Below are 12520 nucleotides of genomic sequence, written 5' to 3' on the forward strand. Positions count from 1 at the left end.
TAGGGGCGCCCGTGTGCGTGGGGGGACTGTCCCTTCAGACACTCATTCAAGGGCAGAAAGAGACGGGCCCCTGGGAAGGAGGAAATCCGCCCGTGGAAGACAGAGGGAGCCTGGCCGGCGTGGCCCCGGGCCTGAGCGTCGACCTAGGAACCAGGAGGTCACGGTTCGATTCCTGGTCAGGGCACATGCCTGAATTACAGGCTCAATCCCCAGTGTGGGGCGTGCAGGAGGCAGCCGATCAATGATTTGCCCTCATCATTGATGTTTCTCTCTCTCTCCCTCTCCCTTCCTCTCTAAAAGCAATAAAAATATATATTTAAAGGAAAAAAAAGACAGATGCAGACAAAGATACTGACACCTCTTTCCGCCATGCTTCCGCGGGACCGTGGGGCGCTCTCTGGGGGCCTCCTGAGTTAACAGTGGGCCTGCCGTTAATCCAGAGAAGAGCAGAAAGCGGGGGGAACAGGGAGTGACATCCCGCGACGGCGGGGAGGGCGCAGCTGCGAGCAGTGGGGCCTGGTTCTGTATGCTGCTCTGATGTCTCAGCAAGCTCTGTTCCCTCCATGGGGTTGTGGGGTTCACAACGAGTCACCCCGAGACGTGCCTCTGCAGTATGTGGATTGTTTTGAGCTAAAGGCAACCAAGGCCCTGCGAGCCCAAGAGAAACGTCTCCCCACTTAACTACTTAGAATCTGAATCGGGGGCCCTGCCCAGAGTAAGGGATTATGGGAGATAACCTCTAGGGCAATCTGAAGGGCAGAGGAACTCCTGTTCACCAAACATCTACTCGTCGTATCATCCCATGTGGCCAGAAAGACGCCAGCCATGTCCATCTACTGCCTGCTGAGCTGGAAATGGCCTTCACCCGCCCCCCTCTCCCCAGCTGACGTGTGGACGAGCCCGCTGATCGAGGGTGCCATTAACACCTGTCGGAGCAGCGGCCCGGGAGGCAGGGCGAGTCCACTCTCCTCGCCAAGACTGCTCCTCCGGAGCTCTCGGGGCCTGGGAAGGACAGTTCCCACTCGGAGGGTGAACAAGGATCCTCGCCAACGCGGAGGCGGTGGTGTCGACCTGGGCGCGCGCCTCTGAGCGCACACGTGTGGTTCCAGCCAGCGCGGCAGGCGCCCGGGGAGCCGGGGACGGAGGACCTCAATGACCGGAGGCTCTGCCCAGGGCCACCTGTACAATGTGAGGGCCCATCTGACGGGCATAGCCACGGGAGACCCTTCTACACCCCAGAGGGCGCTGCGGTGCGGCATGGGGGGCCGAGGGCACGGGCGCCCCCAGGACACCGCAGCATCTGCGTTCGGTGGCTGGGCTGATTTGGAGGAAGGCGCCGAGCTCATGGCATCGTAATTATTTGCTTCTCTCGCACGGAAACACCCCACAGATGACAGTAATTATCAAGTCCTGCCTGGCATGACATTTTCTTCAAAACATGAGAAGACGTTCCTGAATGTTCTCTCGTTAGTCGCATCCCCCTTCCCCCTCTCTCTCCATCCCACCTCCCACTCCGCTCCCTCCCATTCAGCCCACACACGCACCTTCCCACTCCCCCCCCCCCCCCGCCCCCGTCTGCCCTTTCTCTCCTCCTTGGACCCCATCACACCCCCAGGAGCAGACTCGGAGCTGGGGGCACCGAGAGAAAAGCCCCCCGGAGTGGGACGCTGAGGCGTTTCAAAGGAGTGTCAGTGTCGGGCGAGCCCACTCCATGGCTCTGGGAAAGGAGGAGGTGGCGGCTGTCCCCGGGCCTCACGTTCCCGCTCCTCTGTGCCGAGCCGGGGGCCGGACTTCCTGCGGCAGCTCAGCTCCATGAGGGACGCAGGACGTGGACGGACACAGGACGTGGACAGACACGCCTGCTTTTAACTGGGTTATTTGTTCCCTCGCTGTCGAGTTTTAAGAGTTCTCTGTATGTTTTCGATAACAGTCCTTTATCAGACGGGCTTTCGCAAGTGTTTTCTCCCGGCCTGTGGCTTGTCTTGGCATTCTCTGACGCCGTCTTTCACAGGCAGAAGTTTTTAATGAAGTCCGGCTGACGCATCTCTCTCCGGGATCGTGTGCCTTTGGTGTTGTATCTAAAAAGTCATTGCCATGCCCTAACTGGTTTGGCTCAGTGGATAGAGCGTCGGCCTGCGGACTGAAAGGTCCCAGGTTCAATTCCGGTCAGGGGCATGTCCGTTGATTGCGGGCACCCAGTAGGAAGTGTGCAGGAGGCGGCTGATCGATGTTTCTCTCTCATTGATGTTTCTAACTCTCTATCCCTCTCCCTTCCTCTCTGTAAAAAATATCAATAAAAAATATTTTTTAAAAATAAATAAAAAATAAAAAGTCATTGCCATACCCAAGGTCACCTCGGTGATCTCCTCCGTTGTCTTCTAGGAGTTTTGTTGTTTTGCATTTTACATCGAGGGCTATGATCCATTTCGAGTTAGTCTTGGGAAGGGTGTAAAGACTGGTCTAGATTTATTTTCTTCCTGCCTGAGGATGTAGGCCTTCACTGGGATCAGAGAGGTTGCGCTCCTGGCCTCAAAGAAGAGTAAGCGTCCATGGGTTCTCTAGTTGCAAAGAAATGAATCCTGCCACGTGAGCAGGTCAGAGGGTCTTAGCTTCAGATGAGCGCCCAGTCCCAGCCACATTTTGAATGAAGCCTGTGAGACCTTGGGCAGAGGACCCGCTAAGCCTTGGCCAGACAGACAGCTGATGTGTGGAACCTGGGAGATAACAAATGCTGTGGCTTTAAGCTGCTGCCCGGTGGTAACCCCCCACACAGTCACCGAGAACCCAACACGGGCCCCGGGCGAATAGTCAGTTGAGGGGTGCAAATATGGGGCTCACACCTTTTTCAAAATTTTGCAATGACTATATGTTCCCTGTGCAGCTAAAGACAAGGAAATGCTGCAGGGCTTGCTTTTCAGAGTTTCTTCTCCTTTCACACTCCCAGGATGCTTTCAGCGCACACGCCGCACACAGCATCCCACCCCCTCCTCCGGACGCTCCACTCCCAATGGTGGGCCCCCTTCCAGCTGTTCTTCTTTCCCGGAAAAACTCAAAGGAACTTGATTTCGGCCCCGAGGGGCTCCTGTCCCCCACCCTCCCGGCAGCTGCCCTGGCCCAATGGCTCCCACATCTTTCTACACATCTGGGACGTGAGGCGGCTCTGTCATGTTCCCAGTCCTCCCACCCACCACCAGAGCGGGATGAGTCACAGCTGAACAGGCCCAGGGAGGGAGGCGGGGGTGTGCACGCATGGGGATCCGCCCACAGTGGGACTGGCTCCCAGGAAGTCAACGTCCTCTCCAGCTTTCCTCCTCCTCCCTGCCCTCCTCTTCCCTGCCCGCCTCCCTCCCTTCCTTCTTCCTCCCATCGCCTTCCCGTGCTCAGCATCTTATAGTTCATAAAGCCTGTTCACACCCCCATTATTTCAGTGGTTTCTTATAAGATCTGGTACTAGTTCCATTTTGCAGATGAAAACACTGAGGCATAGAAAAGAAAAAAGAAGCTCAGGACCTGGGGCAAAGAAAAACAACCCTGAGGCTTCCTGATGATTCAGTTTTCCATCATTCTCCTCTCTATCTGCCCCCACGCTTCTCCACCCACACCCCCTCCCACCCAGCTGGCCTCCTGCCCTTGACTTCCAGTGGACTCAGACAGGAGTAGGTGGGCTGTCTTCAGGGCAAGCAGTTCTCCAGGGTCCCAGGGGCAGCTCCCTACCCTGAGAGGCGCACAGCAAATAATGAAATGTACCTGTCTGAGGGAGTAGAGGATCTTGGTGAAAGGTATTATTAAACTCAGCAACACACAAAGGAAATTTAACTGAACAGAACTGATTATTCCATAAAAAAAAAGGAATAGATTATAGCTCGCAGCATCCGCCGTCTAGACAAATCACTTAGATACTCATGTACTGTTTTAATTAGTGCCATAAAAATTAAGCATTCTGTAGCCCAAAATGTTATTGTTCAACAAATCAAAAAAAATACATATTCAATAAAGAACAGTACAGCTCCAACCATCGCTCCCAGAATGCCCACATCGACTGCGTTTCCCCTTCCGATTGAAATGACAAGCCCACACGCGTCAAAATTGCTGCTGTTTCCTGCGTTCCCTCCTCCCCCAGGATATCATGAAAGGTACAATTCGAATAGAAGTCACCTACAGGACGGAATATGCCACCGCCAGAAACGGTCCATTTTTAGCAAAAAATAAATAAATAAATAAAGTCCAGACCTTTCCCCTGGTTTCATCCTTCAGGAAACTCTCAATGGATATAGGCTATAGGCTCAAGTTTCTATGCATCAGTGACCTTCAATATATGTATATTTTAACCTGTGACATCCCAGTCTAAGCCTTCACCAAACCCATCAGGGTCCAGGGGTCAGATGACAAAGTGTCTGTGTCCAGAGCTTAGAGGAGGGGCAGGTCTAGGGAGGACGTGGCAGGTGTGAGGGAGGAAGGAGGATGCCATAGTCTGTCCCGGCTGCTGTAACAAAACACTTCTGGCATCTGGGAGCCGAAGGTCGAGGGGCTGCTAGGGTTTCCGGGGAGGGCTCTCTTCCTGGCTTGCAGATGGCTGCCTTCCTGCTGCACCCTCCCATGCCTGTCCCCTGCGACGGTGTGTGGAGAGGGAGAGAGACCTCAGGTGTCTCTTCCTATACGGACACTAATTAGATCTGGGCCTCACTTCATTAAACCTTAATTATCTCCTTAAAGGCCCCATCTTGAAATGCAGTCACACTGAGGGGTGAAGGCTGCCACATAGGAATGGGGTGGGGGGCGGGGGAGGCACAACTGAGTCCATAGCAGAGGGGGAGCCGGGCCGGGGAGAACAGCAGGTGAGAAGGAATCCAAATACCCAACCTGTAGGTGCCACCTGGCCAGGTGAGCAGAGGCCCGGGGGGGGGACGAGTGAGGCTTGGGGGACAGGAAGGGGGGCACTCTGGCTCGGACATGTCAGTAGCCAAGGCTCCGAGGCCCGCGATGGTTTCGGGTCTGGGAGGTGGGACATGGGGTGCGCAGGTTTGAGCGGGGAGTGAGTGCCAACCTCTCACCCCCTCCCCTGCAATGCTGGGGCTGCACCCCACGGTGTGGAGCGGGACTTGGGTGCCTACCTTGCGTCCTCCCTCCTCTGCTGCCCGGCTTCCGATGGGTCTGGACATCCTCAGGAGTCTCCTCCCCGCCCTCTTCTGTGACCAGCCCTCCAGCTTCGAGCCTCTCCCCGCCCGGACCTGGGATTGACAGCCGCCTCTCCCACACCTGTTGTGGGCGTGCGCCTGCTCTGGGCCGGCTGTCTGGGCATTTCCTCCGCGGTGTTTTGCATCCGCTGCCCCTCCTCTCTCCCTGCAGCTCGGGACCAGCGTCCTCCTGGTGACAGGGTCTGAGATTTGCCGAGTGGACGTTCTGGCGCTGGAGTGAGCTCTGGCTACGGTGGCCAGATTTAAGCCTTACTCAGGGTTACCAGGTGCGATGGACTCTGGATAAGGGCAGAAGCAGGATGGTGCGGAACCAGCTAGAAATGTAAGAAGTATGAATCATGCTCTGTGAACCGCGATTGTTGCGCTCTGATTAAAGAAGGCGCATTCTAACCTGGCTGGCAGTCACACCCACAGGACCTGGGAGCTCCCCTGGAAATGCAGCCCCTCCTCCCCATCAGGGGGCTGCCTATTATCAGGGAAAGATGAACAACTTGTTGCAGAAACCAGAATCGCCAGCCCCTTAAAGATCCCCAGCCCTTGCCTATCACTAGCGCTTGGAAGACCCCAGCCCTCTGCTTACCTGTAACTGCCCATTTGGCATACCCTTTGGCTACTTCCCATGTCATCTTTTGTCCTTTTACCCGATATAAGCAGCTGGCTTATGGTGGGTGGAGAGCAGATTTTTGTGGATGACCTGCTGCTCTCCCATACTGCCAGCAATCTATATATATATAATCTATATATATAAAAGGCTAATATGCTAAGTGTCTGTCTGGGTAATGACATCACATAGCAACGCCTGGCTTCCTCTCCCTAGCGACTAGCCTCCTTGGTGTTTCTTCAGCCCAGGAACATGACTTGCTTTATAGCCAGGTGGAAACATTTTACACTTTAACCAAATGTCTGTGAAGCATTTTCCTGTGCCTCATCTCATTTGGTCCTCACAGAAGTCCTGGAGTAGGTAGATAGGAGACTCGGTGGGATCCTATTTTCTTTTCATTAGCCGGAAAACGGAGATTTAGAAAGCTTAGAAACTTGACCCGACGGAAAAGAAGTAAGAAATAGTGGACCTTGAAAATGACTTCAGGTTTTCTCACTGCTCAGGATCTAGTCAAACACTGCTGCAGTTAAATATTTTACCCTTTGTTCTCCCTGCCTGATCTACAATAATAATCTGCTTCGTGTTGATATTTACTGCTGTGTTGCTGACAATTACCTGAAAGAGAAGTTGGGGTGCTTCACTGGGCTGGAAAAAGTTTAGCTACGTCAGAAAGCAGGTCTAATTAAGCAAGTTTATTCTATATCTATAAAAGGCTAAGTTGACTCGCGCATGCGTTATACATATAAAGCTCTCGCTGGCGCCAATCGCACGTGTGTGTTTCCATCTGTCATTGTCCATCATGAACTTGGTTGACACTTCCATTATAGAGAAAGGGAGAATAGTGATATTAAAATATTTCTTCTAGTTAATTTCCTTTCAATGTGCACAAATCTGTGCACCGGGCCACTGGTATTAGAATAAATGCTCATATGATTCAACCCTGTCTCTTGCTTAATTCGCTCAAGTAGTGACAGGGACCCATTGGTTGTCCGGTTATACTCTGATGTTTTCCATTATATAATCTATGCCACACTTACTTTCACCATGTGTGACGTACTCTGATATTTCCTATTATACTCTACGCTATCTCAGTAAGAAATGCTGGCAATACTCAATAAACTCATTGCACAACCAATCAACTATTGAGCAATGACCTGAGGGCCCAGGATCGACTGGGCTCCCTGAGGTCTGTTTCCAGCTTCCCTTCCCTGCCCCCCCGAGTTTCAGGGCCAACCAGACTGCCTCCAAACCACGTGCCTTCCTCTGCATGGGCTGCCCCCTCCCAGGTGAGGCGGGCACGCCAGGTGAGGCGGGCACACCAGGTGAGGCGGGCACACCAGGTGAGGCGGGCACACCAGATGAGGTGGCCACACCAGGTGAGGGGGCACACCAGGTGAGACGGGCGCGCCAGGTGAGGGCTCTGGACCTGCAGGCTGGGCTTCAGCGTGTGCTCTCCCAGAGGCCATTGTCTCCAGGGTTGCTGAGCCAGCGAGGTACCTGGAACTCCTGGCTCCCGCCGCACCGTGGGCCGAGTGACTGTTCCGTGGGGTGGCCGGGGAGCTCCACCTGCTGAGTGGTCGCCATCACCCCCAAAAGCAAACACCATTTCGGGGCAAAATGCAGCCTCTCGCTCTTCCTGTCTCTTCTCAGGTTTCCAAACCTGTGGGCCACCCCTCAGCGCCCCCTGTAGGGAAACTCGGGAACACCGCTTCTTACACAGACCTCTCTGCTACACTGATCACTGCAAGCTGTAACAATCAGTTATAAAAAACGCATTCTCTACTGGAGTATGAACCCACTACCAAACCTGGGTGTGAGTGTGAGTGTGTGAGTGTGTGTGCGCTTGCCATTGGAGCCCCATGCATACTTGAAGAAATGCTGGAATCAATGGGTGTTTCTAAGCCCATTTAGCCTAGATCCGCGGTCGTCAAACTTCGGCTCACGAGCCACATGCGGCTCTTTGGCTCCTTGAGTGTGGCTCTTCCACAAAATACCACGGCCTGGGCGAGTCGATGTTGAAGAAGTGGTGTTAGAAGAAGTTTAAGTTTAAAAAATGTGGCTCTCCAAAGAAATTTCGATCGTTGTCCTGTTGGTGTTTGGCTCTGCTGACTAATGAGTTTGCCGACCACGGGCCTAGATTAAGACACAGTTGGAACTGGCCTCTGTCGGTACTAGGGATCCACTGAGGACACAGAGACGGAGTGATTGAACAGGGGCTGGAGGATGAGCAGGGTGTGTGGGGAGGGGACCGGCTGCACTAGATTGGAGAGGAGACTTGGCCTTGGCGCCAGGTGGGCCTCGGCTCAAGTCCCAGCTGCACCACGACCAGCTGTGTGACCAGGGCCTGGAGGCGAAGCGTTGGGCCGTGACCGCAGGCCGCTGGGCGCCGAATGGCTTTGCCACTTGCTGGCTGAGTGACCTTGGCAGGTTACCTGCCATCTTGTTTCCTCAGAGAGATGCTGTGGGGACTAAATGAACGTGCAAAGCATTCGGAAAGCGCTTGGCTCATGATGCATTTATAATAGCCAGTTATAAAGCTTATAATAAATGATATTGCTGCTCAACCTTTCTGAATCTCAATTCCTTACTCTGTAGCAACAGGTTACAGGTTTATTTTAAATGAAAAGGAAATACAATTGTTTCACCGAACAATACTTACTTAGCCTGATGTAGTCTAATATTATACTATCTCATTAAAGAAAAGTATTGCCTGCCCTAACTGGTTTGGCTCAGTGGATAGAGCATCTGCCTGCGGACTGAAGGGTCCCAGGTTGGATTCCGGTCAAGGGCATGTACCTTGGTTGCGGGCACATCCTCAGTAGGGGGTGTGCAAGAGGCAGCTGATCGATGTTTCTCTCTCATCGATGTTTCTAACTCTCTTTCCCTTCCACTCTGTAAAAAAATCAATAAAATATATATATTTTTAAAAACTTTAAAAAAAAGTATTGTCAGTGAGCCGGGAAGTGGATTTCATGATCCATTAATAAATAGAAACTTAAGTTAAAACACACACACACACACACACACACACACACACACACAAAACACCCCAGCCCACAGAATATATTTTAACAGACTTCATTTTCCAGAATAGCTTTAGTTTCGCAGTAAAACTGAACAGAAAGTAGAGAGCTCCCACATACCCCTGCCCCCCCAGCCCCCCGCCCCCCCCCCTATGGACAGCCCCCACCAGGATGAGACACTTGTTACCATGGGTGAGCCTCGCAGGCCATGTACCCGACAGCGCAGTCTCCCTGCCCCGAAACCCACCTGTGCCCGGCTGCCCATCGTCCTCTAGAATCTTCCTTTACCACGTGCCCAGGCCACAGGGATGCTGGATAACCTGCAGCGTGGGTGATGGCAGCAGGTGCAATGGCTCCGCATGTGAGCACCGACAGACAGCTGCGGCCACAGGGCCGGGAGAGCGCAGGTGTGTGGGTCAGAGTGGGAACTGGGAGGCGGGAGCCTGCAAACTGGGGGATCTGGAAGCTGCTGCTGGTGGTGGTGGTGGTGGTGGTGGTGTTGGGCTGCAGAGAAACGGGAGGCGGAGGGCAGCCAGGCCTTGAGGCGGGCCCTCCGCCCGCTCACCAGCCTGGGCCCAGCGAGGGCGGTGGGAAGCTCTGGGTGAAGAGGGTCTGGGCTCTTATGCCCTGACCGGTGTGGCTCAGTGGATAGAGCGTCGACCTGCGGACTGAAAGGTGCCCCAGGTTCGATTCCGGTCAGGGGCATGGACCTTGGTTGCAGGCACATCCCCAGTAGGAGGTGTGGAGGAGGCAGCTGTTTCTCTCTCACCATCGATGTTTCTAACTCTCTATCCCTCTCCCTTCCTCTCTATAAAAAATCAATAAAATATATTTTTAAAAAAGAAAAGAAAAAGAAGAGGGTCTGGGCTCTGCTCCGCTTCCCTGCGGCCTGGGGCAAGTGCCAGCTCTCCCACCGGGCCCGACCGCAGGTCCTCGCTGTGCAGGGTGCGGGTGCGGGAGGGCAGTGCTGCCCAGGCAGGCCCGGGGGGACCGGGCGCAGGAGCGCCCTCCTCAGGGCTTTCTTGGGCAGGTTTTTCCTGCAGAGCAACAGGCACCCGAGGTCTTCCACCATCATCTTCCCTCAGGGAAACTTCCCGGCGGCCGGCCCTCGGCGCCCCGCTGCGCCGGGAGGGGGCGGGCCTGGCGCGGGAGGGGGGTGGGGGGCGCAGCTGTGCCGTCTGCGCCAGGGTTAAGCGGCTGCCACGCGTGCCTTGCCGGATTTCACCAGAAGAGGGTACCGTTTGAAAGGCTCTTGACGTCAGGCCGGAATTCCTATTGTGCTCGGGAACGGCTCGGGCAGAGCCGGCCCAAGTTCGCTCCCCCAACACCTCGGCGGACTGCGCGGCCGGGAGCGCAGGGACACGGCCGGCGCGGGGGACGCACGCCGGGGCCCGCGTGGCTCCGGGACCCGCTAGGCGCTGTCTGCGCGCCCCGGGGAAGGGGACCCTGCCCGCCGCCACCCAGGGCACCCCGCTTCTGCAGGAAGCCGAGCCCCAGGGGCGGACCGCGCCGCTCGGAGAGCCGAGGTGAGTGCCCGCGGCGGGGCCCGAGGCCGCGAGACCCCCGCCCCGCCTACGCGCCCCGGCGCCCGGATGCCCGCCCCGAGCCCCGCCGGGTGCCAGCCTCCTCCTCCGCGGCGCGTCCCCGCCGGCGGCTCCCCGCTGTGACCGCCCTTCCGAGCAGGCGGGCGCCGGCCGGGCTTCCCCGAGAGCCGAGAGCCGCGCACCGGTGGGACCGGCGGACGCCCGGGCGGCGGCGGCGGCGGCGGCGGCGGCAGCGACGGGGCGCGGAGCCGGCAGAATGGACGGAGCCGGGGAGCGCAGCCTCCCGGAGCCGGACAGCCCGGGCTCCCGGGCTGGCGAGGATGTGGAGATCGTGGTCAACGTCGGGGGCGTGCGGCAGGTGCTGTACGGAGACCTGCTGTGCCGGTACCCCGAGACCCGGCTGGCGGAGCTGCTGACCTGCCTGGCCGGCGGCTACGACAGCATCTTCTCGCTGTGCGACGACTACGACCCCGGGAAGCGCGAGTTCTACTTCGACCGCGACCCGGACGCCTTCAAGTGCGTCGTCGAGGTGTACTACTTCGGGGAGGTGCACATGAAGAAGGGCATCTGCCCCATCTGCTTCAAGGGCGAGATGGACTTCTGGAAGGTGGACCTCAAGTTCCTGGACCAGTGCTGCCGCAGCCACCTGCGCGAGAAGCGCGAGGAGCTGGAGGAGATCGCGCGCCGCGTGCAGCTCATCCTGGACGACCTGGGCCTGGACGCGGCCGCGGGCCGCTGGCGCCGCTGCCAGCAGCGCGTCTGGAAGTTCCTGGAGAAGCCCGAGTCCTCGCGGCCGGCGCGCGCCGTGGCCGTGCTGTCCTTCCTGCTCATCCTCCTGTCGTCCGTGGTCATGTGCATGGGCACCATCCCCGAGCTGCAGGTGCCGGACGCCGAGGGCGGCCGCGTGGAGCACCCGGCGCTGGAGAGCGTGGAGACGGCGTGCATCGGCTGGTTCACGCTGGAGTACCTGCTGCGCCTCTTGGCCTCGCCCAACAAGCTGCACTTCGCCCTGTCCTTCATGAACGTCGTGGACGTGCTGGCCATCCTGCCCTTCTACGTGAGCCTGACGCTCACGCACCTGGGCGCGCGCATGATGGAGCTGACCAAGGTGCAGCAGGCGGTGCAGGCGCTGCGCATCATGCGCGTGGCCCGCATCTTCAAGCTGGCGCGCCACTCCACCGGCCTGCAGACGCTCACCTACGCGCTCAAGCGCAGCTTCAAGGAGCTCGGGCTGCTGCTCATGTACCTGGCCGTGGGCATCTTCGTCTTCTCCGCCCTCGGCTACACCATGGAGCAGGGCCACCCCGAGACGCTGTTCAAGAGCATCCCGCAGTCCTTCTGGTGGGCCATCATCACCATGACCACCGTGGGCTACGGCGACATCTACCCCAAGACCACGCTGGGCAAGCTGAACGCGGCCATCAGCTTCCTGTGCGGGGTCATCGCCATCGCCCTCCCCATCCACCCCATCATCAACAACTTCGTCCGCTACTACAACAAGCAGCGCGTCCTGGAGACGGCCGCCAAGCACGAGCTGGAGCTCATGGAGCTCAACTCCGGCGGCGCCGCCGGCGGGGGCGAGGGCCAGGCCGTGGGCTCCCGCGGCGACCTGGACATCCTCCCACCCGAGCCCGCCGCCGCCGCCGCCGCCGGCAAGGAGGGGGCCCGGGGCAGCCGGCTGAGGGTCTCCCACAGCGACACCGTCATCCCCCTCCTGACCCAGGAGAAGCACCACAGGACCCGGCTCCAGAGCTGCAAGTGAGGTGGGCCGTCCGGGCGCAGGTGGACGGATGCGGTGACTGTCCTTGCCCCCCCCCTCCCCTCCTGAGCAGAGCCCTGAAGGCCCTCTGGGCGCCTGCCATGGGGCTGGGAGAGACCCTTTGTGTTGCTGGCGGTCCGGGAGCCGGCGGCGGGGGAGGGGTGGCCAGGAGCCAAGGCAGGGGGGTGATGGAGGGCGGCAATGACCCTCGTCCCGTTCTGTATCTCTTTCAATAAAGCCCCGCTCTGTGCACACGCCGTGTGGCAGGTTCTCTTTCAGGCTGGGGATCCTCACCCCTGCCCGACCCCGGGATGTGGGTGGCTCAGGCATGCCCGGTGCCGGGCCCGGCGGTAGGTGTGCCGGCCCGGGGGGTATTTTTAGTGGGGAGCTCATTGCAG

General features: G+C 57.5%; 1 protein-coding gene across 1 annotated transcript; it reads left to right on the forward strand.

The window, feature by feature from the left end:
• The first annotated feature begins 10602 nt into the window (after nt 1-10602).
• Nucleotides 10603-12269, forward strand: KCNF1 (potassium voltage-gated channel modifier subfamily F member 1). Its single transcript, XM_008162413.3, has one exon. It carries the CDS (start codon nt 10620-10622, stop codon nt 12123-12125), a length of 1506 nt encoding a protein of 501 aa, XP_008160635.2. The 5' UTR covers nt 10603-10619; the 3' UTR covers nt 12126-12269.
• The last annotated feature ends 251 nt before the right edge of the window (nt 12270-12520 follow it).

This window comes from Eptesicus fuscus, chromosome 16 (genome assembly GCF_027574615.1).
Source record: "Eptesicus fuscus isolate TK198812 chromosome 16, DD_ASM_mEF_20220401, whole genome shotgun sequence".
Lineage (NCBI taxonomy): Eukaryota > Metazoa > Chordata > Mammalia > Chiroptera > Vespertilionidae > Eptesicus > Eptesicus fuscus.